General features: G+C 50.6%; 6 protein-coding genes across 6 annotated transcripts; 2 read left to right on the top strand and 4 right to left on the bottom strand.

Annotated features, from left to right (window-relative positions):
* Positions 1-78: 78 nt before the first annotated feature.
* Positions 79-1,562, top strand: LAJ45_09306 (uncharacterized protein; the record flags this gene model as incomplete). The annotated part of the gene is made up of 2 exons (XM_046118849.1): positions 79-115; positions 193-1,562. 2 exons carry the CDS (start codon positions 79-81, stop codon positions 1,560-1,562), a joined length of 1,407 nt encoding a protein of 468 aa, XP_045967927.1.
* Positions 1,563-8,226: 6,664 nt separating this feature from the next.
* Positions 8,227-9,396, top strand: LAJ45_09305 (uncharacterized protein; the record flags this gene model as incomplete). Its single annotated transcript, XM_046118848.1, has 1 exon — positions 8,227-9,396. The coding sequence occupies one exon, from the start codon at positions 8,227-8,229 to the stop codon at positions 9,394-9,396; it is 1,170 nt and encodes a 389-aa protein (XP_045967926.1).
* Positions 9,397-10,827: 1,431 nt separating this feature from the next.
* LAJ45_09304 (uncharacterized protein) lies at positions 10,828-11,893 on the bottom strand (the record flags this gene model as incomplete). Its single annotated transcript, XM_046118847.1, has 2 exons — positions 10,828-11,644; positions 11,724-11,893. 2 exons carry the CDS (start codon positions 11,891-11,893, stop codon positions 10,828-10,830), a joined length of 987 nt encoding a protein of 328 aa, XP_045967925.1.
* Positions 11,894-13,003: 1,110 nt separating this feature from the next.
* Positions 13,004-16,266, bottom strand: LAJ45_09303 (uncharacterized protein; the record flags this gene model as incomplete). The annotated part of the gene is made up of 9 exons (XM_046118846.1): positions 13,004-13,064; positions 13,122-14,621; positions 14,681-14,753; positions 14,812-15,300; positions 15,357-15,595; positions 15,673-15,800; positions 15,883-15,900; positions 16,011-16,035; positions 16,148-16,266. 9 exons carry the CDS (start codon positions 16,264-16,266, stop codon positions 13,004-13,006), a joined length of 2,652 nt encoding a protein of 883 aa, XP_045967924.1.
* Positions 16,267-19,604: 3,338 nt separating this feature from the next.
* Positions 19,605-23,143, bottom strand: LAJ45_09302 (uncharacterized protein; the record flags this gene model as incomplete). The annotated part of the gene is made up of 8 exons (XM_046118845.1): positions 19,605-20,359; positions 20,436-20,544; positions 20,603-20,714; positions 20,786-20,973; positions 21,191-21,741; positions 21,863-22,489; positions 22,543-22,917; positions 22,978-23,143. 8 exons carry the CDS (start codon positions 23,141-23,143, stop codon positions 19,605-19,607), a joined length of 2,883 nt encoding a protein of 960 aa, XP_045967923.1.
* A 511-nt stretch (positions 23,144-23,654) lies between these two features.
* Positions 23,655-24,221, bottom strand: LAJ45_09301 (uncharacterized protein; the record flags this gene model as incomplete). Its single annotated transcript, XM_046118844.1, has 1 exon — positions 23,655-24,221. The coding sequence occupies one exon, from the start codon at positions 24,219-24,221 to the stop codon at positions 23,655-23,657; it is 567 nt and encodes a 188-aa protein (XP_045967922.1).
* Between the last annotated feature and the right edge of the window lie 81 nt (positions 24,222-24,302).

Here is a 24,302-nt window from a genome sequence, read left to right as displayed (position 1 = left end):
GAAGCAGCAGCAGCAGCAGCAGCACACAGCACCACCAATTCCAACTCCAACTCCACCACCACCACGACCACGCCCACAATGACGGAGAACATTGCCCAGCCCCTCCGCCCAGTTGGTAAGAAGACCCTCTGTTGCCTCCCGTCCTGGTTCGGAAGCCCCCAGCTAACCCCCCCCCCCCCCCCGCCCCACCAGGCATGCTCGAGAAATGGTCCACCGTCCGTCACAATCTCAGCTTCTACATCAACGTCATCATCACCGCTCGCTACACCACCCCCACCTCCACCCCACTCACCAAACCCACCCTCTACCGCGCCCTCACAACCCTCCTCACCACCCACCCCCACCTCACCACCACCGTCCTCAACGAACACACCCCACACCCCACCTTCGCCCGCCTCCCCACCGTCGACCTCAACGACCTCGTCACCACCACCCGCCTACACGCCCCCACAACCTCCCCCGCCGCCGAGCTCGCCGAACTCGACAGCATCCTCTCCTCACAGCACAACACAAAGTTCCACAACCTCGGCCGCCTCCCGCTCTGGCGCCTCGTCCTCATCACTCCACACACGCCCGACTCCGCCGGTCGCGGCGTCGACCTGGCCTTCATCTACCACCACGCGCTCGGCGACGGCGCCACAGGCCTCGCGTTCCACCGCGCGCTGCTGCGCGCCCTGAATTCCCCGTCGCCGCACGGGGAGGGGGAAGAAGAGGTGGACAGCGTGGTTGTGCCGCCGGAGCTACCACTGCCCCCGCCGCTGGAAGGCCTCGTGTCGCTGTCGACGTCCATGTCACGGATGTGGTCACTGCTCTGGTCCCTAAAGTCCGCTGTTGTGGTGGCGGCAGGGCACTGGAGCGGTGGGCCGATCCAGATCCCGCTCAAGAACGTTATCCGGACGGTTGTGTTCCCAGCGGGGGTAGTGGCGGGTGTGGTGGGTGCGTGTCGGCGGGAGGGGACAACGGTGACGGCACTGCTGCAGGCGGTGCTTGCGAGGGCTTTTTTCGGCGTGTTGGAGGAAGGGGGGGAGGAGGGGTGGCAGACGCTGTCGACGACGGCGGCCATCGATATGAGGAGGTTTATACCCGGCGCGGGGGAGGACACGATGGGCGTTCTGGTGTGCTCTGTGCCGGTGGTTCATGAGCGCGAGGCGACGGCGGATGTGTGGGCGGTGGCCAAGCGGTGTGGGGCGGTGCTGCGGAGGGCGGTGGAGGCGGGGACGAAGGATACGGATACGGGGCTGCTCAAGTATCTGAGCGACTATGAGAAGTATTTCCTGGGCAAGCTAGGCACGCGGAGGGAGCACAGCATCGAGGTGTCCAATCTGGGGGTGCTCAAGAATACCTCTGAGGAGCAGGGTGGATGGGGCATTAGCAGGGCCATATTTAGCCAGAGTGCGAGTGTGACCGGGTGTGCGGTGGAGTTTAGTGTGGTGAGTGTGGCGGGCGGGGAGATGTGTGTTTGTGTTTGTGTGCAGGAGGGGATTATAGAGGAGGGGGTGTTGGCTGGTGCCGTGAGGGCGTTTGAGGCTGCGTTGGTGGAGTTGGCGGGGGTGAGTGAGTGAGTGAGTGAGTGAGTGAGTGAGTGGTGCTTTTGAGTAGCCTATACCTATACCCCTAGGCCTGTGTAATGTAGCTCTCCTTTTTTTGATGTACTTGTATGATAAGAAATGATATCCAAAGGCATATGTGTATGAAAAGTTGGGGTCGACCGTAGTATCCGCACCAGAATCTTAGAACCGGGTCCTCTCCGCACATTAATTAAGTATAATGTAGCTAGACAAAGCACATTTAGAGCAGAGCATTAGCCAGAACCCTTACAAACGTGTACGAGTGTTATGCCTATTAACCTTCATGAGTCCATGGATATTTGGTAGCACTGCGCAACACAGATCCAGCTAGAGACACCGTTATCAAAAACCAGGGTAGCGTCTACTCTAGATGCCTAACAGCTATGTATGCTATGCTCTGGAATGTATATCCCCCATGCTCATCTTCCGGCGCAAGAAAGAGGAGGAACTTTGCTTTCGGTTCGTAATAGCTATATAACCCCCCGCCCACAAATCCCAAACCCTGTCGTCCGATAATTCAACGGACTAACTAGATAGATAGGGAAACCAGCCCCATGACCTAAACGGGAGTGCTCTTTCGATCCATTATATCCGTAGAAACGTCTCACGATCAAACCTGCGCCGGATATACCATAGAGAGCCCCTGTTTAGAGATTCACACAATCTGCCAGGGCGTCTTAATCCACAGTACCTACCTAGCTTCAACCAAGAGTCTCCCGGCCGGCTTTATTTAGCACCATGCAACGGCCCTCAAGATTTTACCCGCATCTCAAACCCGCATTCCAGGACTTTGCTAGAGTTGCAATATATTATCCTAGTAACACGGTACAGACAGATATACTTGACCTAATGTTGCGAGTAGTGGGCAGCGAGTGATGATTTGTGATTGGAATTCTACTAGATAGACCACCACCACCACGAGTGAGGCCCACCGTTTTTGGAAAGTGTCCCGGACTTTTAGTTTTAGTCTGTTTATTGATTTTTATTTTTGATATTCTTATTGGGTATGTCTCATTCACTTATTTAAGCCCTTTCATCCACCCTGAAACCGAAACCCAGGGTTTTTTTTTGGGGGGGTTGCGTTAAGAAAATAGGGTGTATTATAGTAGCTAGCTGAAGTTTCGGCTTATGTTCTGTAGCGGCTATTACTATTGATTTTTTTTATTTTTATTTATTTTATTATTATTTTGTACAGCAGTCTATAACAGGTTTCTTGTGCCTTTGTGCCAGCTTCAGCTATCTCCTGGCAAATACGGCAACTGCAGTCGTATAGACTCTTTCACTCGCAGTGTATAACATTATCCCTGCGGTGATATGTTTCCTATATCCTGTATGAATAGCCGTTCTACTCCCTCGCCGCCTCTAGATATCTCTGTGCTGGTGCGAGTATCGAGTATAGCTATATGCATCCTAATGATTGCCAAAGACAGGGTTTAGGCGCAGTCATTTGGGTCGCTTGTAATCTTGGACTGACACCAGCTTTTTTTGTCTTGGGCCTATTCTGTTTGGTGAAGGTCTTGTATATGCATGCCTCCGCAGTTTCTAGCCATGACGAAGCATGGGGTGTTTGCTTCCAGCCACGTTGTCGCCATACGCCCAAACTTGAACTTGTCCATATATCAGCGATATCCTTGGGTATTGAAGTCCTCTGATGCCCGCTCTCATTATGGTTTTGGTGTTTCCTATAAACAGATCTCTAGCAGGGCCAGACTACAGTCGTGGATAGAGAGATGATAAGCTAAGTCGTATATCCTTGGCTACGACCCTGAGATATGGTAGTTATGATTAGTGCGGGCTTGGAAACGACAAGACCACTTCGTCCGCCCCATCGCATCTAACGTGCGGAATCCCGCTGCAGCATAATACATATTTCCCAGATATTTAGTGTATAGAACCATTCCCCACTACCTATACTTATTAGGCCTGTTGCTCACAGGAACTAAATCCATAAAACATCAGCTAACACCGAAAATATTGTTTACCGGTAGATAGCTATATCTCTTCCACTAGTAGATCGATACATCTTTAACCCCCATTTCTGGCAATGAGAAGCTGTTCTTACTTAGTTAGTTGTTCGTCGATGGCTATAAATCTTTCCAGGAAGAGCTGTTCGTTCCACACCCTAGGAGTAATTAATTTGAAGCCACCGAATTATCCACACTTGGTCGATATCGTGGCCAATTCCCTCCGGATCTGTTCCCTTTTCTCGTTCAAACTTCTTTTTGATAGCCATATATAAGGTAGCATCTTCACCAGCAAAAGAGATTATGTGACTTTTTGCTCTGCGCTGCCACCGGTCCAAGGAGTATCGGGTGGCCACCTCAAGTCCATATAAGCTGCAGAACTGTACTTATAATCGAGTCTTTTCGAACCCTTTCGTTTATAGACTGAGGTTCCCAAGTCTAACATATCCACACAAGAACATCCCCATTATCCAGCAGTCTCACTTGTCTGGTGCATCGTCACAGAAACGACAACAGGAAAGTAACACATACTACTGGATCACGAGATGTTCCTGTGGAATAAATATATTCAGCATCCCAAGTTCCTTATCAGTATCTTCACCAATAAGAGTGACTACTGGGTAGCATTCCCCAGATAATCAGCTCTGATCGTTATATAGTAAACCTTTATAGTTGGCTGCTCTAAAAGCAGTTACTAGTTATCTTGAGGTGACCACCCATTAACTTGAAACCACTATCCCACTGACCCCCATAATCTTCACCCATGAGACTCGATCCCGCCAGAACCACACAAAAGCACCCCATCATCCAGCAACTCTAACCCTTATGAATAGCCATTAAACCCTTTATCGTTGGTTCTCCAACGAGTAGTTATATCGAACGCCCACCACCCCCCAGACCCCACTCCCAATCCCGCTCCCACCAGACTCACCTAAAAGCACCCCATCATCCAGCAATGCGTCGCACATCTGGTGTGCAGCGCAAGGGCGTAACCAACCATGACGCGCGACACATACTACAGGATCACGGGTGCTAGTGGTGAATCTGGGGCTGTATATGCGGGATGACCATGTGAGAACTTTATTGCATGTAGTTGGATCTAGACGGAGAGGGTGGGTGTGGGTTGTGGATCTCCTGGGGGAAGATATGAAAAATATATTGAAGGAGAATGGGAATGGGGTGGGGATGGAGTAAGAATAGCAAGAAAAGCCCGCAAAGCTGAAGACACAAGTATCGACTTACGACACACAGTATTTCTGCCGCCAGCAATCCTGGACCTACATGATAAAGCTTGCAGTGCGCTGGGATACGCTGCGGGGCGTCGTTGTATGGCAGTGAAAGGTAAATATCATGCCTAGGAAAATGATACGAGAGGATAGAGGAGGAGAAACACATTTAGGGAACAAAAAAGAGTGCGGAGAAATGGAGAAATGGGTAAAGGGATGGGGAATATATAGAGAACAACGCGGTGGCAATAATAACCAAGAATATAGTAGGGTATATAAAGAAAGGATAAAGCAATAAAACATGGACTAGGATTGGGCCTGCAGATATGTGCGGTAAGAATAGTAAAGGCGGGAATATGAAGAGGAACTATCAAGAGAAACTGGGAAGAAAAAACATGGCAGGACCCAAGAAAAAAAAGGGAAAATGGAGATAAACCGACTGCTTTAACTGGACTGACCCCACCTCTGACAGCATCCCGCTAGCGCCAAAGCTCCAATACGGGCGTTTTCTATCTGATAGATTGGCAGAGCTACATGTAGGCTGACTTTCTGGATCTAGAAATTGCGTTAGCGCAGCTTCAAGATACGATACAGTGTCTGTTGAGAAAGAAAGAAAAAAACAAGAAACGACCAAGATGACTCGGGAAGAGCAGGCTTAAACACAACCACAAAAGAGTGTGCAAAGGGCAGAAGACGGGTATCGAAGTACACAACAGAGGGAATCATGGTGGTGAAGAGCATGGAAGGACACAGGAGAGAAAGATGTTGCAGAGACAACGCAAGGAAGATGGAGATGGATAAAGAAAGACTAAATAAGGTAGTAGTGCCATACGCAGGAGAGGACATGCGGGAGATACGCACCGTAAAGGCAATATGGTAGAGAGATGAGGAGGATGGGATAAAACACCATAACAGCCACAGAGGAAAAGGCACGGCGGGGAAAACACAATGGTAAAGAAAATAAAAGACGAGAAGCGACTCTACCTGAGAAAAGGGTGCACATACAACTCTTCATTTCCATCCACCTCTCCGCCACCGATCTCTGTCCATCTGAAAGAGCATTAGTACATCATCTCCATCAGCAGTGATGTTGTTGGCATACCTCCATTGACTCTGGCTTTGTTGGTTGTTGTTGGTGGTGGTGGTGATAGTGGTGGCGATGGTGATGGTAGGAAGTGCTGTCGAGAAATGGTCGAAGATAAATGAGTGGATGAAAAAAGTGTCGGTGAGGGATGGTGAGAAGAGGGGTGGATGGATGGATGGATGGCGGGGTAGTGGGGCATACAAGTATAGACGGCTTGTTGGGCCCAACTGGTGAGCAGCTAGCCTGGCAGTGCAAATACGGGATGGATGGGTACGAGACTACGTCTAAGTTAGTCTCATACCCAGCCCGTTACTTACAGCAAGCGTCCTCTGGGGGCGTGAAAGTAGACAGGTTGGGGACGAGCCTACGTCTACGTCTACGTGTGCGTTTACCATCTTCCCCACCACGCAGTCCTTCCAAGTTCTGTTTTTATAGTGGTCTACGCCTCCGGTTTAGGAAACTTATGATGACAGTCCGAATCCCGCTTATATCCACTCTCAAACTGAACACCTTTTTCTTCTTTTCTTCTACCTCCTCAGTTCTATTCTATTATTAAAATAAACATTTCTCTGAGATTCCAACCCATCGACGCCCCCTATCCACAGACGACAGACACGGGCTTATCGTACCCATCCCCTTACTTCATAGTAGCAAGCTACTTCACCATTGACACAGTCCAGCATCCACCACAGGTGAGTTGGGATGACTTTCTTCATGAGCTATCACTCGAGCCTACTGTGTTACGTAATGGAGCCACGATGGGATGGGGAGGGGGGGTTAATTGGAGACAGTCTGATACTGGGGTGCCCTGGAAAATACGGCCATAGGGCCGTCTTGTATTCTACGCATAGAATAGGTATAGCTGTCTGTTCTGTCCCTCTACTGAAACCCAAGGCCGGATGCACCCCTACAACCCGCAACTTCCAGTACAAAACACCATCTTTCGTTCGCCCCCACAAACCCAATTCCACCTACCTACCTACCTACCTACACATATACCCTTCTCACCACACATATACCCCTCTCACTACACATATAACCTCCAGCCAAGTAAGTATCTACAAATTAATTAATCAACCGGTACCACTGTTTAGCATATACCGCGCCAAGCCTCCCCCCCCCCCCCACCTCCCTTCCTAGAGTAACCGGGGGCCGGGCCTGCATCCAATAATTGCTTTTCCCAGCGCGGCACTAGCTTGGTGCTCCCCCTCGATCGGGTCTGCAGGGCCGACCGCACACAGCAGAGAGAGACTCTGAACACCTAGCTATCTGCACCAAGACCAGTATCAGGAGGAGCCTCTGCTCGCGGGCCGATAAGTAAACCACACAGCAAACCCCAATTGCAGCACACGGCGGGCGATGCATGTAGTTATCGAGACAGACAGAAAGATAGACAGACAAATTACTCTAATTGCACCTAGTAGCTAGAGTAGAGTGCTAGCTGTGCCAGCCAGGCCATATTAATAGGCGCTACCGCTCAGGCCCGGTCAATCCACCCAGCGCAGCTAGTTAGACAGAGATTTCGTAATTAACACCCACTCCGCCCTCTTCTTCTCTCTTGTACCGTTGTTACTCTACCTCGCTCCCTCGCTCCCTTGCACTTGGTACTCACCTTCCCTTGCTACTACCTCCCGCACACACACACACCCGTGCCTCCTCCTGTGCTTTTTTTTTTTTTTTTTTTTTAACCCTCACGGGACAAGACAGAAGGAGAAAAGGGAAAAAGAGGAAGAGGAAAAAAAAACTCTGCTTGTTTGTTTGGCAGCATTCGTGACAAACAGGCAGCCAGACCCCCCAGAACCCGCAGCAATTCAGGTCCCAGATCTCCGTTGCAGTTGCCTTTGCCTTTGCAGCGATCGACCCCTCGTACCTGACTGACGACCGACAGAACAGAACAGACAGAACAGACAGAACAGACACAGAACAGACACACAGAACACACAGAACACACAGCTCTTTATCCGAGCTCTCCCGGCCCACACCAAACACCAAACCCTAGCTACAGCCACACACAGTACAACCAGGCACACACAGACTCAACCACAACTCAACTCTTCTTCACAACTAACCATTCACAACCTCACCTCACCTCACCTCACCTCACCTCACCACCACCAACCCCAATACCCACCACCACACCCACACCCACACCCACACACCCCACACACCGCAGCAGCAGCAGCATCGTTACATGCATCGCCGCCCCCCGCTCCCATCCCCCTCCCCGCCCCGCCGCTAGCTATAGCTAGGATGCCCCGCCCATCCACCAGCACGACCACCACCACAACCAGCTCCACCCCCCTCTCCGCCGCCCCACCCCCACCCGCCGCAAAAGCAAGAGCCCCAACCTCGCCGCCCCCCATGGCCCCCCCACCACCACCGCCATGTCCCGCACCGCCTCCTCCCGCAGCGGCGTCGGCAGCGGCAATGGCAGCACCGCAATGAGCCGCACAACCTCCACCTCCAGCACCACCAGCACCTGGGGCGTCCAGTGGCTCACCAGCGTCCTCGCCCCACCCGACGACCCCGCCCCCGCCCCCAGCAGCAGCAGCACACACCCACGGCGCCGCGGCCGCCGACGCGACGATGCCCCCCACCCCCCGCAGCACAAACGGGCCACATCCCCCGACCCCGACACCACCCCCGAGGAGGAGGGGGAGGAGCAGTCAACACTGGTCTACGTGCACCCCGTGAAGCCCACCGACACGCTCGAAGGCATCGCAATCACATACAACACCAGCCGCGACGCCCTACGCCGCGCAAACGGCATGTGGGCGCAAGACGGCGTCGGCAGCCGCAAGACGCTGCTGCTGCCTGTTGATGAGTGCGGGACCAAGGGGGCCACCGTCCCCGCCCCGCCGCCGACGCCGCAGGCGGAGGGGCAGAAGGGAGCAGATGGAGAAGGGGCGAGGGAGGGGGAAGATGGAGGGGACAAGCAGAGACGCTACAAGCACCACTCATATGTCACCATCCCCCACGTCGGCACCGTCCAGATTGCACGCCTGCCGCGCAAAAAACTCTCGCACTTCCCACCGCGGCGGCGGCGCTCCCACACCCACACCCACACGCACACGCACAGCGTCTCTCCCCCCTCCGACGACCCGCCGGCCGACGTATTCCGGGGCATGACCGCCGGCGTCGGCGACCTGCACCCGCACACCACGCACACCCACCATGGGGGCCACAGTGGGGGCCACACAAGCGAACAGACGGTGACCATCGGGCCGACCTTCAAGACGCTCAGCGAGCTCGCGCAGGACACGGCCGTGGGGCTCGAGAATGTTGGTAGTGTTGTGGAGGGGTTCGTGAGGCGGTGGACGGTCAAGGCGTCGGATTTTGTGGGTGGGGATTTGATTGAGTTGACGCAGCGGCTGGGGTTTGATGAGGGTGGGGGACAGGGGATGGAGAGGAGCTTTAGTGGTGGGAGTGGTGGGGGTGGAGGGGGAGGTGGAAGGGCTGCGGGGGGTGGGAGTGGTGGGGGGACGGGCGTGGAGAGGAGGGTGGTGAGGGAGCGGTTACCGAGGAGGGAGGGGGAGAGGAGGAAGGTGTTGTAGTGGGGCCCTTCCTCTTTTTTTTTATAGCTGTTTTTTCTCTTTTCTTTTTGTCTAGGTGGTAGCTCTGTTCTGCTCTGTTCTGCTCTGTCTTTCTTCTGTCCGCGGCGTACTAGGGGGTTATTTTTTTCATCCATCTGTATCTGTTTACTTTCCTATCCTATGCATCTTTTTTCCGTTTCCGTTTCCATTTCCGCGTTTGCTGCAGTCTAATCAATCCTCAACCCTCGTTCCTTTTGTTTTGTGTGTTTTTTTGGTGGCATTTTTCTTTCTATCTGCTGTTCTACTACTATCTCGCTCTCTCGCTCGAAAGTTGTTGTTTCATTTGTTACTCTGATCATTGGTTTTTTTTTGTAGGTTAAGTCAAATTAGATGGGACCTCTTTTTTATACTATATTGCCTCCTTCGTAGTGTTTCCTTGCGTTTTGGGGTGCGGGGTGTGCTGTGGAGGTAGGTAGGTAGGTAGTAATTATTATATTAGCACCATGATCATTGCCATTGACATCATCATTGCCATTGCCACCGCCATTATCGCTATCGTTATCTAGCATTGATACCACAAACCCCGCTACGTACTATCAGTCGGTCAGCCGGCCAGTCGGTCGGCCCCGCTGCTAGTGCCGTGACGGATTAGGCGGGCGGGCGGGTGGGTGAGTGATAGTCCATGACTCCCTCCCAACATCCACCACGCACTTACATATCCCACGCCAACCAAACCCCAAATCCAAAACCACAGGTCGTAAATCATACCCCGGTCTGCTGCTGCTGCTTCAGCTAGCAGCGGGTTGATCTTATCATTTCCGGATAACACACCGGATAAACTACGTGTACTAACTGTGTGTTAACCACATGCACGCGTGCATGTATTGCCTGGTTCCAGAAGATAACCGATCACTAGCATCCCGTGAGACCCATAGCAACCAAAACTGTCCCGCGAAGAAACCTCACACCGAGACCCCCCCGAGGTCAGAGGGGTATATAAGTCCATTCTTTTCAAGCATCTAGCTCCGTTTAGGAGACTTAAAAATTATTCAATTGCTCTCCTGGTTGCTGGGTGAAGCGGGTTTCGACGTTGTCGTGAGGTGCACCACCGGTTATTTTTGGAACCTGACAATAACTTGGCCCCGGGAAGGCCGTGGGCTTAAGTGGTTGGTGGTGGGCGGAAATGATTGCTGTGCGGGAAATTTGGGAGTGGGCCCCTTTTGGTTACACTACATGTAGTAGTAATGCATACTAATCTCTGCGGGCGGATAGGATAGGGCCTTGTACTGATAGAGTAAGGCTGCAGTTTCTATACATGTAGTTAGGTCACTATTATAAATTTTCGGGAATATCGATCATTGGCATCAATCCATTCGATGCAGTTCAGGTATCATTAAAAGCAAAACCATCCCAAACCCCTCTAAACTAAGCCAAACCACCCCCCACCCCGGTCTAAACGCTCATATTCATCTTAATCGCCGGCCACGGCTCATACCCCACAATCTCAAAATCCTCAAACACATACTCATCAATGCCGCTCCTCTCCCTCACCACCAACTTCGGAAACGGCCTCGGCTCCCTCTCCACCTGCACCTTCAGCGCATCCACATGGTCCACATACACATGCGCATCGCCCATCGTATGCACAAACTCGCCGGGATCCAACCCACACACGCCCGCCACCATCCTCGTCAGCGCCGCATACGACGCAATATTAAACGGCACGCCCAGCCCCATATCACACGACCTCTGATACAGCACGCAGCTCAGCTCCCCCCTACCCCCCTTCCCGCCGGGATAGCCCACATAGAACTGCGCAAACATATGACACGGCGGCAGCGCCATCTTCCCCAGATCCGCCGGGTTCCACGCACTCATGATAATCCTCCTATCATACGGGTTCGTCTTGAGCGTATTGATGACGGCCGCCAGCTGGTCCACCCCCTGCCCCGCATAGTCCGCGTCGGGGCCGCGGTACTCGGCGCCGAAATGGCGCCACTGGAACCCGTACACGGGGCCGAGGTCGCCGACGGCGCGGTCCGTGAAGCCGAGCTTGTCGAGCGCGGCGCGCGACCCGTTTGCGTCCCAGATCTTGACGCCGAGGGCGGACAGCGGGAGCGAGGAGGTGGAGCCGGAGATGAACCAGAGGAGTTCGTGGAGGATGGCGCGGGTGTGGACGCGCTTGGTGGTGAGGAGGGGGAAGGTGTTGTTGCGGAGGGAGAAGCGGAGCTGTGGGGGGGCGAACAGGGCGAGGGTGCCTGTGCCTGTTCTGGGGGGGGGGTGTTAGTACGGTGCTGTTGGTCAATTGGGGGCAGAGGGAGGGAGGGGGGAGGGAGGGGTGGAGGTACCGGTCAGGGCGGTGCTCGCCTTCGGTGAGGATGCGGCGTACGAGTGAGAGGTACTGGTGCTCTGGGTGTGTGGACTCTGGCGGCGGGAGAGAGGCGGGGATGCTGTTGCTGGCGGGGGTGGGGGTTGTTTCTGCGACTGTCGCGATCGCGGTGGTAGGGGTGAAGGACATGGCTGTGGTGTTTTTGGTGTGCAATTGGCGGGAATGGGAATAGAACTGTGTGTGTGTGTTCTGTCTATTCCTGAAGACTTGAGGTCTGCTAGCTTTTGGTGGTTGGTTGGATCTCCAACTAAGTATGCACCCTGCATTGGTCCCCTAACCCTGACACCTTATTGGCCCCCACCACTAGCTGCATGTCCCCCACGCTCTCTAATTCAAGAGATCAAGACCCCACAGTCAATAAATCCAACAGAAAACGGGCAGAAAGAACTACAGTGGCCCTTCAAAGCCCAGGCTGTTGGACTAAACTCTAGGTAATTGTACATATATCCGTAGACAAACTGAACTTGACCAGCAGTGCCTGTGTTGGCACCGGTCGTCTTCGAATCAACCCTAACCCACACACCAAATAGCACCTACATGAGGTTGGGTTATCGATCATCTACAAACTACGTGGTGCTGGGGTTTTGGAAATAGATGTATCAGAAAGAGTAACACCCAATTTGAAGCTCCCTCTCCAAATGTCGATTCCAAAGCTAGACCCCAAGTAAACTGGAGTCCGCCTTATATAACTGAGCAAGCCCCTACTGGCAGACTAAAACGCTTGATACGCTGAATTAAGCAAATAATACATGTCTACAAGATTAAGCCCTGTCTATAGGCTACGGAATCAATGAGAGAATAGAAAGACTATTCGCCAATGGTGCCAATGAATAATCCAGGATTCCGCTATTAATAATAGTAGACACGAAAGAATAGCTCAGTGTATAAGAAAGACTTATACAATTATTCTCTTAACGCATATATTATCGTGGGAGACCTACCACTTTATCATTTCCGCACGAGTGATAATCCGTGAAGGTCATATATTCATTCTATTGCGCTTTTTTGTAAGAAATAGCCATATTTTTGTTTTAAATTCGCGGAAAAACCCCAACCAACCCGAGAAAAAAGTAAAATTACACGAAATGAAAAAAGAAGTAGAGACTCGAGAATTCATAAAAAAAATGGGGAAATAATAAAGATTAAAGCCTGCTCCCCCCCCCCCCCCCTACTTCCCACTTCTCCCTCTCTTCCTCCCCTTCCCTTTCAAGTCCTCGCACATACAACCAACCAATCAGCCTACATCGGTGTAGCATTATCCAGTGTATTAAGTTCTCCATTTAGGCCAAAGAAATTAAACCTATACACCGCGTTAGCAACCTGCAATCCCCCCACCAGTACTCTAGGGAAAACATACCAATCCTCCACATTCAACGTCGTCGGCACAATCCCGCCTTTACTACTATTACTCCACGTATCCTCCGGGCTACTCCCCTGCTGCCCCTGCCCAATATCCTCAAAATGATTCGGCCACCCACCCAACCCGCCCACAAACTGCTGCTGCGGCTGCAGCCCCTGCTGCGTCAGCTGCGGATCCAGCGCCGGGTTCTGCTGGCTCGGCGAGAGATAATTGATACCCGAATCATCGGGGAACAGCTGGTTGGGCTGGAAGTTCTCCCACAGGCTCTGCGAGATGGGCGGTGAGGAGCGGGTGACGAGGTACAGGTCTGGTGGTGTGCCCGGGGGAAGATTCAGCGGCGGCTGGAAGGGGGTGGTGGGGCGGGTGGATGGTCCAAGAGTGCCGGTCATGAAGGTGTCTCTCGAGGGTGTGAGGGTGTCCTGGATGAGCGAAGGCGGGACAGGGGTTTGTGGGCGTGAGCGCTCGTAGGAGACAGTAGGCACGGGGCCGGCGGGAATGCCGGCGAGGTCCATTTCGTCGAATTTGCGCTTCATTGGCTCTGTCGTCAAGACCGGGGGTTGTGGCGGCGGGGGCGTAGGTGTAGGTGCAGGGGCAGCTGATGTAGGAGTGACTGCGGCAACTCGCTGCTGCTTCTTGTTGTGGTGGCGCCTGCCCGCAGATTTCTGCAGGCGCTCTTCGAGGTGCTTGTTGCCTAAGATGGACTCAAAGAGCGTGTAGACCATTTTGGCGACAATCCAGATCTTGGAGACTTCTTTGAGCGCCTGCATACACTTCTTCATGCGTTCTTTGGATTCGGCAACGACGCTAGGGTTGGTTGAGCGGGTTTGATACACGTGCATGATGAGCGCGGAAAAGAGACTGTAGACCACAAACGCCGGGCAGTAGCGGAGCTCGTCGTGGCCAATTAGATTCTCGATGATCGATGTGATTGCCGTTGCCGCCTTGAATGCAATATTCCGTGACGGGTATGCTTCATCCATTGATGTGTAATAGCTCGCGCCATTTGTACTTGTCGTCGCAGGTGGCATATGAGCTCTATGCAACAGACACAGTGTGGTATAGTAGGTGCTATGCAGCAACGCCGCCCAGAAGTTCTGCCGGCTTGTATCCTCCACGTGATATCGCATCTCTGGAGGTACATGGAGCATCCAATCCGCCAGTGCGAGATCGCTATGCACGAGGTCAATTTGGTGTTGTCTACGGGCTTTACTTGCAACAGAGTATTGCTGGGACAACACAAGACCCATGATTTCACAAAGCTTGACATGGTGGAGGAAGAATTGCACATGGAGTGGGTCCGGTGGGTATTCGGCGGGGAAGCCAGGCTCGTCATCTAGAAAGTCCTCTTCGGAAACCATCTCGACATCCGAGTCATCAGTGTTGATGTGCACGGGGCGACCTAGTGCTACGGCGACCATCCGATCACGGGTAAAAAGGGTCCACCAGATGCGTTTCCACAAGCGTTTGTCAGCCCGCGAGAGTTGCGAGTGTTCAACGCTATAGCATGTCAGTATTAACAAAAATCACATAGTTGAAGCCCCTCCAGGGAGTATAACCTTCTGTGCATGCCCGAGCCTTGGGCAACAATTGTAGCTACCCGACTCCAGTAGAACACGTTTTTCGTTACATCTAGCCCCATTGTCAGTCTCCTCCTCCTCCGGTAGTTCGGGCAAGAAAGAATATCCACCTTCCGGTCCCTCCCAATACCATCCCATAAGTACCAAGCTCTGTACAATCGTAACTCTATCATCCTCATAATTTGCATCGTAGAGTGCTTTCGCTCTCTTGTAAAATGTCATTGCCGCCGGGGTGGTGCTCCCCGTTGTATCCATCAATTGCGGATTCTGGCACACCCTACTCCCTGCCAACAACACACTCTGCAGAAGAAGCAACGATGGTGGATTCTTGGGATCTCTATATCGTCGCATGAACCGTGAGCGGTTGATTACTGGTACTATGGGTGCAATCCATTTGAAGTACGCCTCTACTAGCTCATCACACAGTGCCCTCGGCGGCAATAAGAATGCGCCTCGTTGATGGAGGATGTCAATCTCAATTGTGTCGAGTTCTGTTAACCTAGCTCTACTACCACGGATGTTCTCAGGAAGAGGGTAATGGACGACATCAGATGTGCCATGTTTGTCATGGACTAGTAAGCTGAGATTTGAGGATTCGCCTGCCTATTTGTCAGCTTTGGGTGCTAGACAGCTCAACCCTCCTGACAGAGAATACCAAGATATGCGACTCTTCCGGCTTCCTTGATGGGTGCCCGGGCGAACTTTGGCTTCATGAATTGTGTCATTGTTGCCGAGTCTGTAATTACCTGGGCCGACTTAGCCTCTGGGAAATTGGCGGCCGGAGTTCCGTCTTGTCCTGGGGAAACAGTGGTTTGCGGCGTTCTATTGAAATCCATCTGGGTATTTTCTATCGGCGACGGCGATGGGCCTTGTACTGAGCTCTGTCTTTCTGAACTATATAAATAACAAAGAAAAAATTCCTTATCAGAGATCTTCCCCTTGAGCTAGATAGAAGGTATTGATTGTCGTACCCATTGTCGTCATCTCGGCCTTTCACACCTGCAACCTTTTTGCGTTTCGGGGTCGGGATCTTGCATTCAATCGAGAATGCGACACAATTTGTACATGGTACACCTAAACTTGCTGCGTCGCATCTGACCTAAATATCGCCCTGAGCTTTAGTACCGTTGTGGTTGTGACGTTGGCTGCGGTTGGCCTGCATAGAGTTCAATATTCCGTACCTTTCTCGCGTGGCATGTCTATCGCATCAATGTTAGCCTCACATCACTTCATCCACGACCTCTCAAGCAAGAGCAGCATTCCAACACGAAATCGGCCCCACAAATATTGTTTCTTTCTAGACACTCACTTCACAAGCTCTGGCCGCACGTTGTCTGCGCCACAAATAATAAACCGGGTTCCCGTCAGCGAATCTCCCCCTCCCTTCTGCGCCGGCTCTCCTCTGCGCAAAAACAAAAGGTCAAAGGGCGAGGAATCGAAGCATACCTCCGAAAGCTTGGATGTGTCGGGTTCTGCGAGGCCGGCGCCGCGGACGTCGACGACGAGGCTGCGGGCGAGGCCGTCCCGCGTGAGCTCTCGGCCCTGCTCTCGGTATCTGGAGTCATTCGTGAAAACTAAGGTGGGGCTGGAGGCTGGTTGTTTGGTAGTGTCTGTTTATCCAGAAGCTCTTCGTCTTTCTCTCTCTCTCTTCCTTTCTTTGTTTCTTTCTGGACTTTTCTATGGGCTGCTGAGTTGTGTGTTGTAATCCGGAAAGCAACGGCTTACTGGTAGTATGCTTGATAATAATGCTTGCTTGATTTTTCTAGTAAGGTAAGGTAAATAAGTAAAGTAAGGCAAGTAAAGTAAGTAAGTATGGGAATGGCAGGTAGCAAGCAGAGTAGGTAATGGGTAGTGGGGGGGCGAGGCTGGTACTCCGATGTTGTATTAACCTTCACTCGACGAATGCCAGGGTCTCTTCCTTCCGACTGGGGTTCAAACAACTCCCCTATGTACGATGAGGGGGTTCGATGGGCTGGCTCTCGGAGGGCGTCTCTATGTTGCGTTACTCTACGCGCAGGTGTCATGCAACGGTGATAAATAGCGAAGGTCCGATTGATGCACCAACGGCTTTTTGTAAAGTGTAAGACGCCAGAAACAGCCAGGCGCTCCCTCTGTACGAAAATACTTGAGTCAAGAGGAAACGGAAGGGTGAGTGAGATTTTTTTTTACTCTCTTTTTTTCCTTTTACTTTTCCTTCTGGACTGTATCAGATTGAATATGGATAACCCCGCAACTCGGGCCGTAAATCGGATTCCAGTCCTTCCGCTGGCCTGGCCATCCATCGCGTATCTTTAATATGTACCTACCTTCACATCTCATCTCCCTCCCTGCTCAGATTCTGGAGCCTTAGAATAGAATAGATGTACCAATGTAGGTATGTTGTACCTATCCTCGATGGTGGACACTTCTCATGTCATGTATGGTAGGTCACATCAGCACGAGTGGTTGGTTCAACGCCGCTAGATCTCAAATCTACTCAAAACACCTGGGCAACCCCACGTTTGTTTCATCATCCTCCCTTCCCTCTTCGCAAAAAACCAGAACTTTCACTCTTTCTTGTGCCTCACAATTTCGCTTCTAGAATTGGAGAGCATTTGTAATGCAATCAATCCGTCGGGTTGGTTTGCCCTGAGATACAAGGATCGATGGAGACGAAGTCATGTCTCTTCATCCTATTTTTGCCTGAGTCTTCCTCTCCGGCAAGTGCCGTCTATCCATCTATTGGCGAAGTCGGAGCTGCGCAACCACCGACCGACAAGACAATACCTACGTTGGTCTTGGAAATGAGATTTGAAAGGCTGAATGAATTGATTGAGTGGAGCCCTCTGGGCATTCCATGCCCCCATGACTCCACGGCTATGTTCTCCAGGCTTCTCATCTACCGTGTAATGCTTGATGGCGTGCTGTGCGTTACGGCACGATACGTATATGTGAGAATCACGCAAGGACCTTCGGAGACGCCCGAAGTGCGGCCTCGGGTGTGTCCTGGATTTGGTTGTGTCCACTGCGGTCAAATTTGCGTAGATATGGAGTGCATAAGCGGGATTATCACTTGACGTTCTTTCTGAGACTTCCCACACTTCAGAGGCTCTTTCTCAAATCTCAAGTCACACATAGGTACGGTACATACGCCTACTTGTGCGTGCATGTACGCATTTAGCCATTCGATCGATACTATCTAATATGGCAGTGGCATGTGATCACGGAAGAAAAGAACAGGTATGTATACCTAGATGGCTGAACTTGATGAGGAAAATCAATTTTCCTGGATGATCATGATCGCTGGCCGCTTCCCCGCATCAAATAAATGGAGGTTGCGATTGAAATGGAGCAAAGGAACTATTCATGGTCGCCGTATTCGTCTCCCTGGCAGGTGGTCATTTGTGTAATTAATTGTGATTCTCACCAGCCGCAGTAGACAGTCCTCACTCGAATACGAGTGTTTAAAGGAGGTACCTCAAGTTCCCCTCACCCATCAATATATCAGTTCATAGGGCTGAGCATATGATAGGTACCACCAGAAAAGCCTCCACCACTCTATTTTCTATTACACTTGCCAATTAATCACATGTGTTCTGCGTGAAGAGTCAAAAAAAAAAATCTCCGTTTCGCATGTGATAAACGTTCTAGTTTCTTTCCAACGGTATTTTCCGGCGAAGGTACGAACAAAAGTACTATAATCTGGAGACTTTGTGCCTCTCTTCTACTTCGTGACGCGTAATTAACCAGATCCAAATCAATGAGACCCACGAGCCCCTTTCGTGGGAGAAGGGTGAGGGAAAAGAGAGGATCCGAATGCTTGATTTTTCCCCCCTCACTTTTATCCGGGGGTCTGGAAAGATATAACGAGACCCTTTCTACGGATTCGGTGACGCATTCTGTTATGGGGCTCATGCACCTATCCTGTGATAAAAGACTGTAGGTGCCATTTAACCAGACCCAGTACTTTGGAGTTAGTGGCTACGCCGAGGCGCGATGGCGGTCGGCGGATAGAACGATCCAAATCGTTCCATCCTGAAGAGAAAGTTTCTAACATATGAGAGAAATGGTGTTTGTAGAGAACATATCAAGTGATTGACACATGTTCTTAAATTTTGTGGAATGTTCTGGTTGCTCACAGCAGGTTGGCACAAAACGTGTATCATGGATGATCACTCGAATAACATTACAATGTCAGTTCTGGGCTAGTCTTGTGCGCATCACTGGGTCGCTGTAGAAATCAGATATTGTACTAAAGGAGGGTCAATCATTAATCTCGACCCTAATTAGCTCCCATACCACTTCATTTCACGTTTCCCATGCAAGGCGGTGAGCCGAGTAGCCGATACTTGCCCTAAGTACCTTTGTGTAGCACATTGAGCATTTAGGAAGAGGGAAGAGGGAAGAGAGGAGAATAGGGTCCTGAGCAAAATCTGTTTATTTTGGATCTTTAAAAACTCTAATTTTTAAATAATCCTGATATGGTCAGTCACGCGACATATTTCACGCCTTAAATCGTAAGCTGAATATGAAAACAGCGATCATTGACATTACAGTATTGTAGTTAGTATTGCGAATAACCCTAACCCAGCAACGTCGTACTCGCGTCAGGGAAAAAGAACCAGAACATGCAAGTGGGAAAGCAGGGATTATTTGTATGGAGTGGCGCTGAGCTGCCATACAAACTAGGCATTTGCATGTTCTGGTTCTTTATCCTAGACGCGAGTACTAAGGAGATCACATGTTACAGCCGAAAGCATCCCGAACCCTTCCCGCGGGTCCTCGTTACCAGTAATCATGAACATGTAGCTGTCAAAATCCCTAGGTATTCCGCGAAAAAAAAAGAAAGAAAAAAGCTTCTAACTAATCTAAAACCTACATGTACGGATATATGTATAAGTGTAACAATATCGATCGATCATCTCTACTGCACCTTCTTTTTATCCTCTCCACCATCCATGCTAACACCTCCAACGAATACTTCACTAAGGAACTCCAAGGCACTCACAAACACACCCAAAAGCCCGCAAATAAAGAAGTGACTGATCGTCGTTCCGATATCGAGCCAGCTACCTTCGTCTTTAACCATATAAAAGAAGTTCAGTGTGAGCACATCGCTGATGGCCATAACGACCATAAACAGCGCACTCGGTGCTACACCAATACGGCGATTTAATACACCCAAATTCGCAGAGATGACAGCGAATGGGATGAGAAGCTTCAGTATTAGGAGTGCACCCATGGCGAAGGGACTAAAGACGGGGATGAGACGATAGACGCTGTCCAATGAGAAAGAAGAGACGGAGGCGATATTTCCAGTACCAAAGAAGGCGATTTGAATCAGGAAAAAGAAGAAAAGCGCCACGCGGGAATCAGCGAGGGTCAATGAGCGCCATTCGTCTATTCCCGCGGTTGAGTCAATTGCAATGGATGCTGCATCCGCGAGTGTTTTGCCGGCCATGGGAGTGCTAGTAGGGTGATGAGAGTGGAGGTAGATCTTGTGCTCAAGACGTACCCATGCCACAAGGGTAAGGCAAAACACAACGTAGAAGAGTCCCTCGTACGATATCGTGAGAACGACAAAGATCGGTGAGAATGTGAGGAATATCACAACCAGTCTATGGAAATAATAACTTTGCGGTCGGATCCCATGCAGGAACGGGACCGTGATCGATAAAACTAGAGCACGAAAAACTGTAAGCAATAGTGTGGGGGCGGAAGTGACATAGCAGGGGAGAAAAGTGATATAACGAACCAAGCACACTCCATCCCACAACTTGGTTCCCCAACGGAAGGCCCTGTTTCGCCTGTAAAGATCTGACACTTGACTGCGTGACGATCATAGCGAGTCCAATCAACCCGACCTATCCCGCGATCGTCAGCGCCCGCTTTAGATTGTGGGGTAAATTTTATATCACAAACCTGCAGACCTAAAATGCTTTTCGAGACCCAATCCTGCACACCACCTCCTATACGCTCGCCAAACATAATATACAGCAATCCCAACCCGAACATGAGTCCTCCCCCAAGTAATCTATTTATTATGGTTAGCTTGGATGCAACCAATATGATTACGTATCAGTAGCCGAGGCTGGAAAGACATACATAAGGTTCTCACTCTCCTGTTTCAGTACAGGGAGTAATGTGAAGGTGCTCATCAACCCACAGCAAATGGCCCAACCCGTCACCAGAAGCCCATTTTGTCGGACAAAACCGGAACCATATGACATAGGCCAAAATGCGGCGAAGCAAAAGCAAGCGGTAAATACCTCTCGCCGGAAATAACCCCAGACCTATCATTGCCAGCCCGGCGAATATTAGCATACAAGCTCGTCTGTACCACGCGACCAGGACGAGGGGATATTTGGTAGTAGGGGAAGGAGGATATCATGAATATTTCTCAAGATCCTTGGCTAACCAATATCTTGCAGAAATTTTCAGTATACCATTCCCTCGTTACTCAGCTCGTCTCCCTCTTTAGGCGCTAGGAAAGGGAAACACAAAACGTACCATAGCTTCCAGTACTCCCAAGAAAACAACGGCCTCGAGAATCAATCCCACAACTCCCGAGAATCCGCTAAGATGTTTTATAAGCATCTTGCCTCCTTGGGATAATCCCTTCCGCCTCGCGAAGACCTCTTCCCAGAAGGCAACTGGGAAAAACGCATATGCGTAGTAGGTCCAGTTACTTCTTTGCATCACGAGTACGCTATATAGTACAACGAACACACTTGAAAAAAACAAAGTGCTCGTGACCGTTCTTGAATGCTCGGTCTTGGAGTGCAATACGTGAAGATCGATCACAGTCGTGAACGCGAATGCAATCCAGCCAAGATACCCAAGTGTCACAAGGGTACGTAAAAATAGCCAATCGTAGGTTTGGAGATATCTGAGACCTTCAAGCCCAAGTTTAATTAGTTCTTGAGATTTGGTAATTGACTCAACGTATTTGTGGTTGTCGATGAGAAGACGAATCTGCATAAAGCGGGATTCAAGCGACTGTGAACCCTCTCCAAAAGCTGCAAAGGGTTTATATTTGATCATAGTGTTTTTCTTTACCTCTGTTTTACATCAGCTTGTTTTCCCATATAAATGATTCCTTGGCATGAATATTGCTGCATCACAGCCCATCACCCGGTCATGGCCAATAAAAGGAAGGGCGGTAAGGGTAAATTAACATACCTTCCTTTACCCTATACATCTCCAAGATCTGCTTAGCATTAGTCCATGCGGCCTCCGCTTTCACCACTGGCTCGGCATCTAGATACTCTAGCGGCAGCTCCCCTACGGAGTGAACCGGCCACTCTAGTCCGACAAGATACGCCATCAACGCTGCAACATCCGCTTGGGCAACATCCACTCTCCGCACCGCATTCAGGTCCCAATCCGCCGAGAAGCCATCTTCATGACCTGTCGGCGCATTTGTTGGTGGCGGTAGAGGTTTTCGCACGCCGGAACCCCAGGCTACGAGCGGTGTGCGGGTGTTATCAGGGTGGCCATCGCCATGAGAACCCCAATCGCTCATGCCGTGATCGGCTGTGAATACCCATGCGGTCTGGTCATCGTGCTTATAAAAGTCGTTGACTAGTTTGTGAATTCGCTCCAAACCGTCATCGACGACTTTAATGTTGCGAAGATACTCAGGGCTGTATGGTCTGTAGGAATGTCCGGTTGTATCAAGACCTAGCAGATGTAGAAAAAAAACCAGTTTGTCTTGGTGGAGCATGTCGTAGAGTGTCGAATTCGTGAGCGCCGATTCAAAGAGTTCTTGGACACGGTCAAAGACCCAGATATCCAGGTTTGTTGCGTCTGTAGTATGTATGTTAGTCCAAAACTCCACTTTGTAGTAGTATGATCCTTACCAGCAGTAAAATCCTCCATTTCCTCGTCATAACTGTATGCATCAACCCTATCTTGATCACTGGCACCATGTTTGAACATGGGTAAGATATCTGGGGACCCCCAACTCCATGTGTGCCGACTCCTATTAAAGACAGAATCGAACCCAACTGGGTTCATCTTCCATCCCGTTGTGACAGCGCTCACATCCTCATACAACCCCGCGATCAGGGCGACGTGTCCAGGTCGTGATTCTGTTGGTACACGGGTATGTGAAACACCAAAGGTACCAGCTGTGAGTACTCGAGAACGTACAAATGGAGCGAGATGTGCCGAAACCGACGGATCATCTGGGTCAGTGTGTTTTTGGAAACATTTATCCGCTCGGAGGCCATCACCTATTCTCGAATGTTAGTGTAAGTGAAGTGGTAAGCTGAGGATATAAGGGGATAACAAACCGACGACTAGGAATAATCGTTTTGCCGGTGCTGCGGCATCGACGGAATATTGTCGCATGCCATAGACAATTGGTGAAACGAAGTAGATGTCAAATATTGAGTAAAGGTAGAATAAATGGAATATAACTGCAACGGCTAAGAAGCCAGTGCGTCCCAGGCGCGCCATGATTGCGAGAGCTCTGCTTGAGCGCTCAGGGGGTGTAAATGTAGCTATGTGAATGTGTGAAAGAATGGCGCGCTCTTGGGGAGCGAACAGAGGGGAAAGGGCGACAGTAAGAATCCGTAAGAATTGTTGAGTAAGTATTAGAAAAGAGATTAAAGGAGAGGTGTTCGTAGTAATGAGGCTCAAGTTGAACGGGGGGTGGATAGCTGAGATGTCTCGTTGCACTTATCGATTGGAGGACAACTCTTGATATCGCACAGAACATAAAAATATTTGCTTTGAGGATTGAAGGAATTTACAAATAAAGGTTTTCGAGATCCGTCTTATACCGGCCTTTCTTTCTGTACAAAGCTACCCTTTGGCACCTTGTTGGATAAGCCAACAGTCAACCATTTCCACAAAGAGCCCTTGTATTTCGCCCAAATTCCTCCATAGTACCAAAAGGGAAACCGATATAGATGACCGCATTCTTCATGCCCCATTCGATACCCATAGCTTATTCACCCCCGACCTTTTACAATCCCTTCCTCTTCATTTCCATGGCAATTGACACCAGTTTCTTGAATCCAGCCTTAAACCTCTTCCTGTGCCTTGCACTCTTCAATCTCTTCTTCTTCAATCCCGGTCTTTCGTGGAACCTCTGCCTAACCTGATCCGCCTTGACATTGTTCGCCGTCAAGATCATCCTCAACCTTGACAGAGCGGATGGTAGATCAGCTCTAACTTGAACACTTCTTCCTGCCGAAGGTCCGGTGCGTGGGATAGCCCTGTTGCCGAGAGGAGGGCTGCTCAGGCTTTGACCGCGGGAGAACTCGTTTGATTCCAGGAGTGACTCGAAGTTGCGGCGCGCTGGCCCAGTTTTGGTCTTCACCAATTCCAGGAGTTCGTTAATGGTCGTTCCTGAGGAGGCATTGGATGTTCTGCTCCGAGTCGCGGTGGGGTTCGTTGGTGGGGGATAGCGGAGCCCAGATGTGTTTGAGAATGCCCGAATTGTGTACGTAGAGATCGAATAGGGATTTTTAGGAGATGCCAAAAGAGGCTTTGGGACGAGTGCCTTCCGTAAAAGACACCGGAACTCCATCATGCACAGTTGGGAGAGTTGAGGCGATGGGTCTTGGACAATTGTATATTATCGGTTTCTGGGGTTGAATTTGTTTTCGCA

The sequence above is a fragment of the Morchella importuna genome (assembly GCF_003444635.1).
Source record: "Morchella importuna strain M04M26 chromosome Unknown Morimp01GS035, whole genome shotgun sequence".
NCBI lineage: Eukaryota > Fungi > Ascomycota > Pezizomycetes > Pezizales > Morchellaceae > Morchella > Morchella importuna.
Note: the sequence above shows the minus strand (reverse complement) of the source record. Positions and strands in the feature narration are given on the sequence as shown.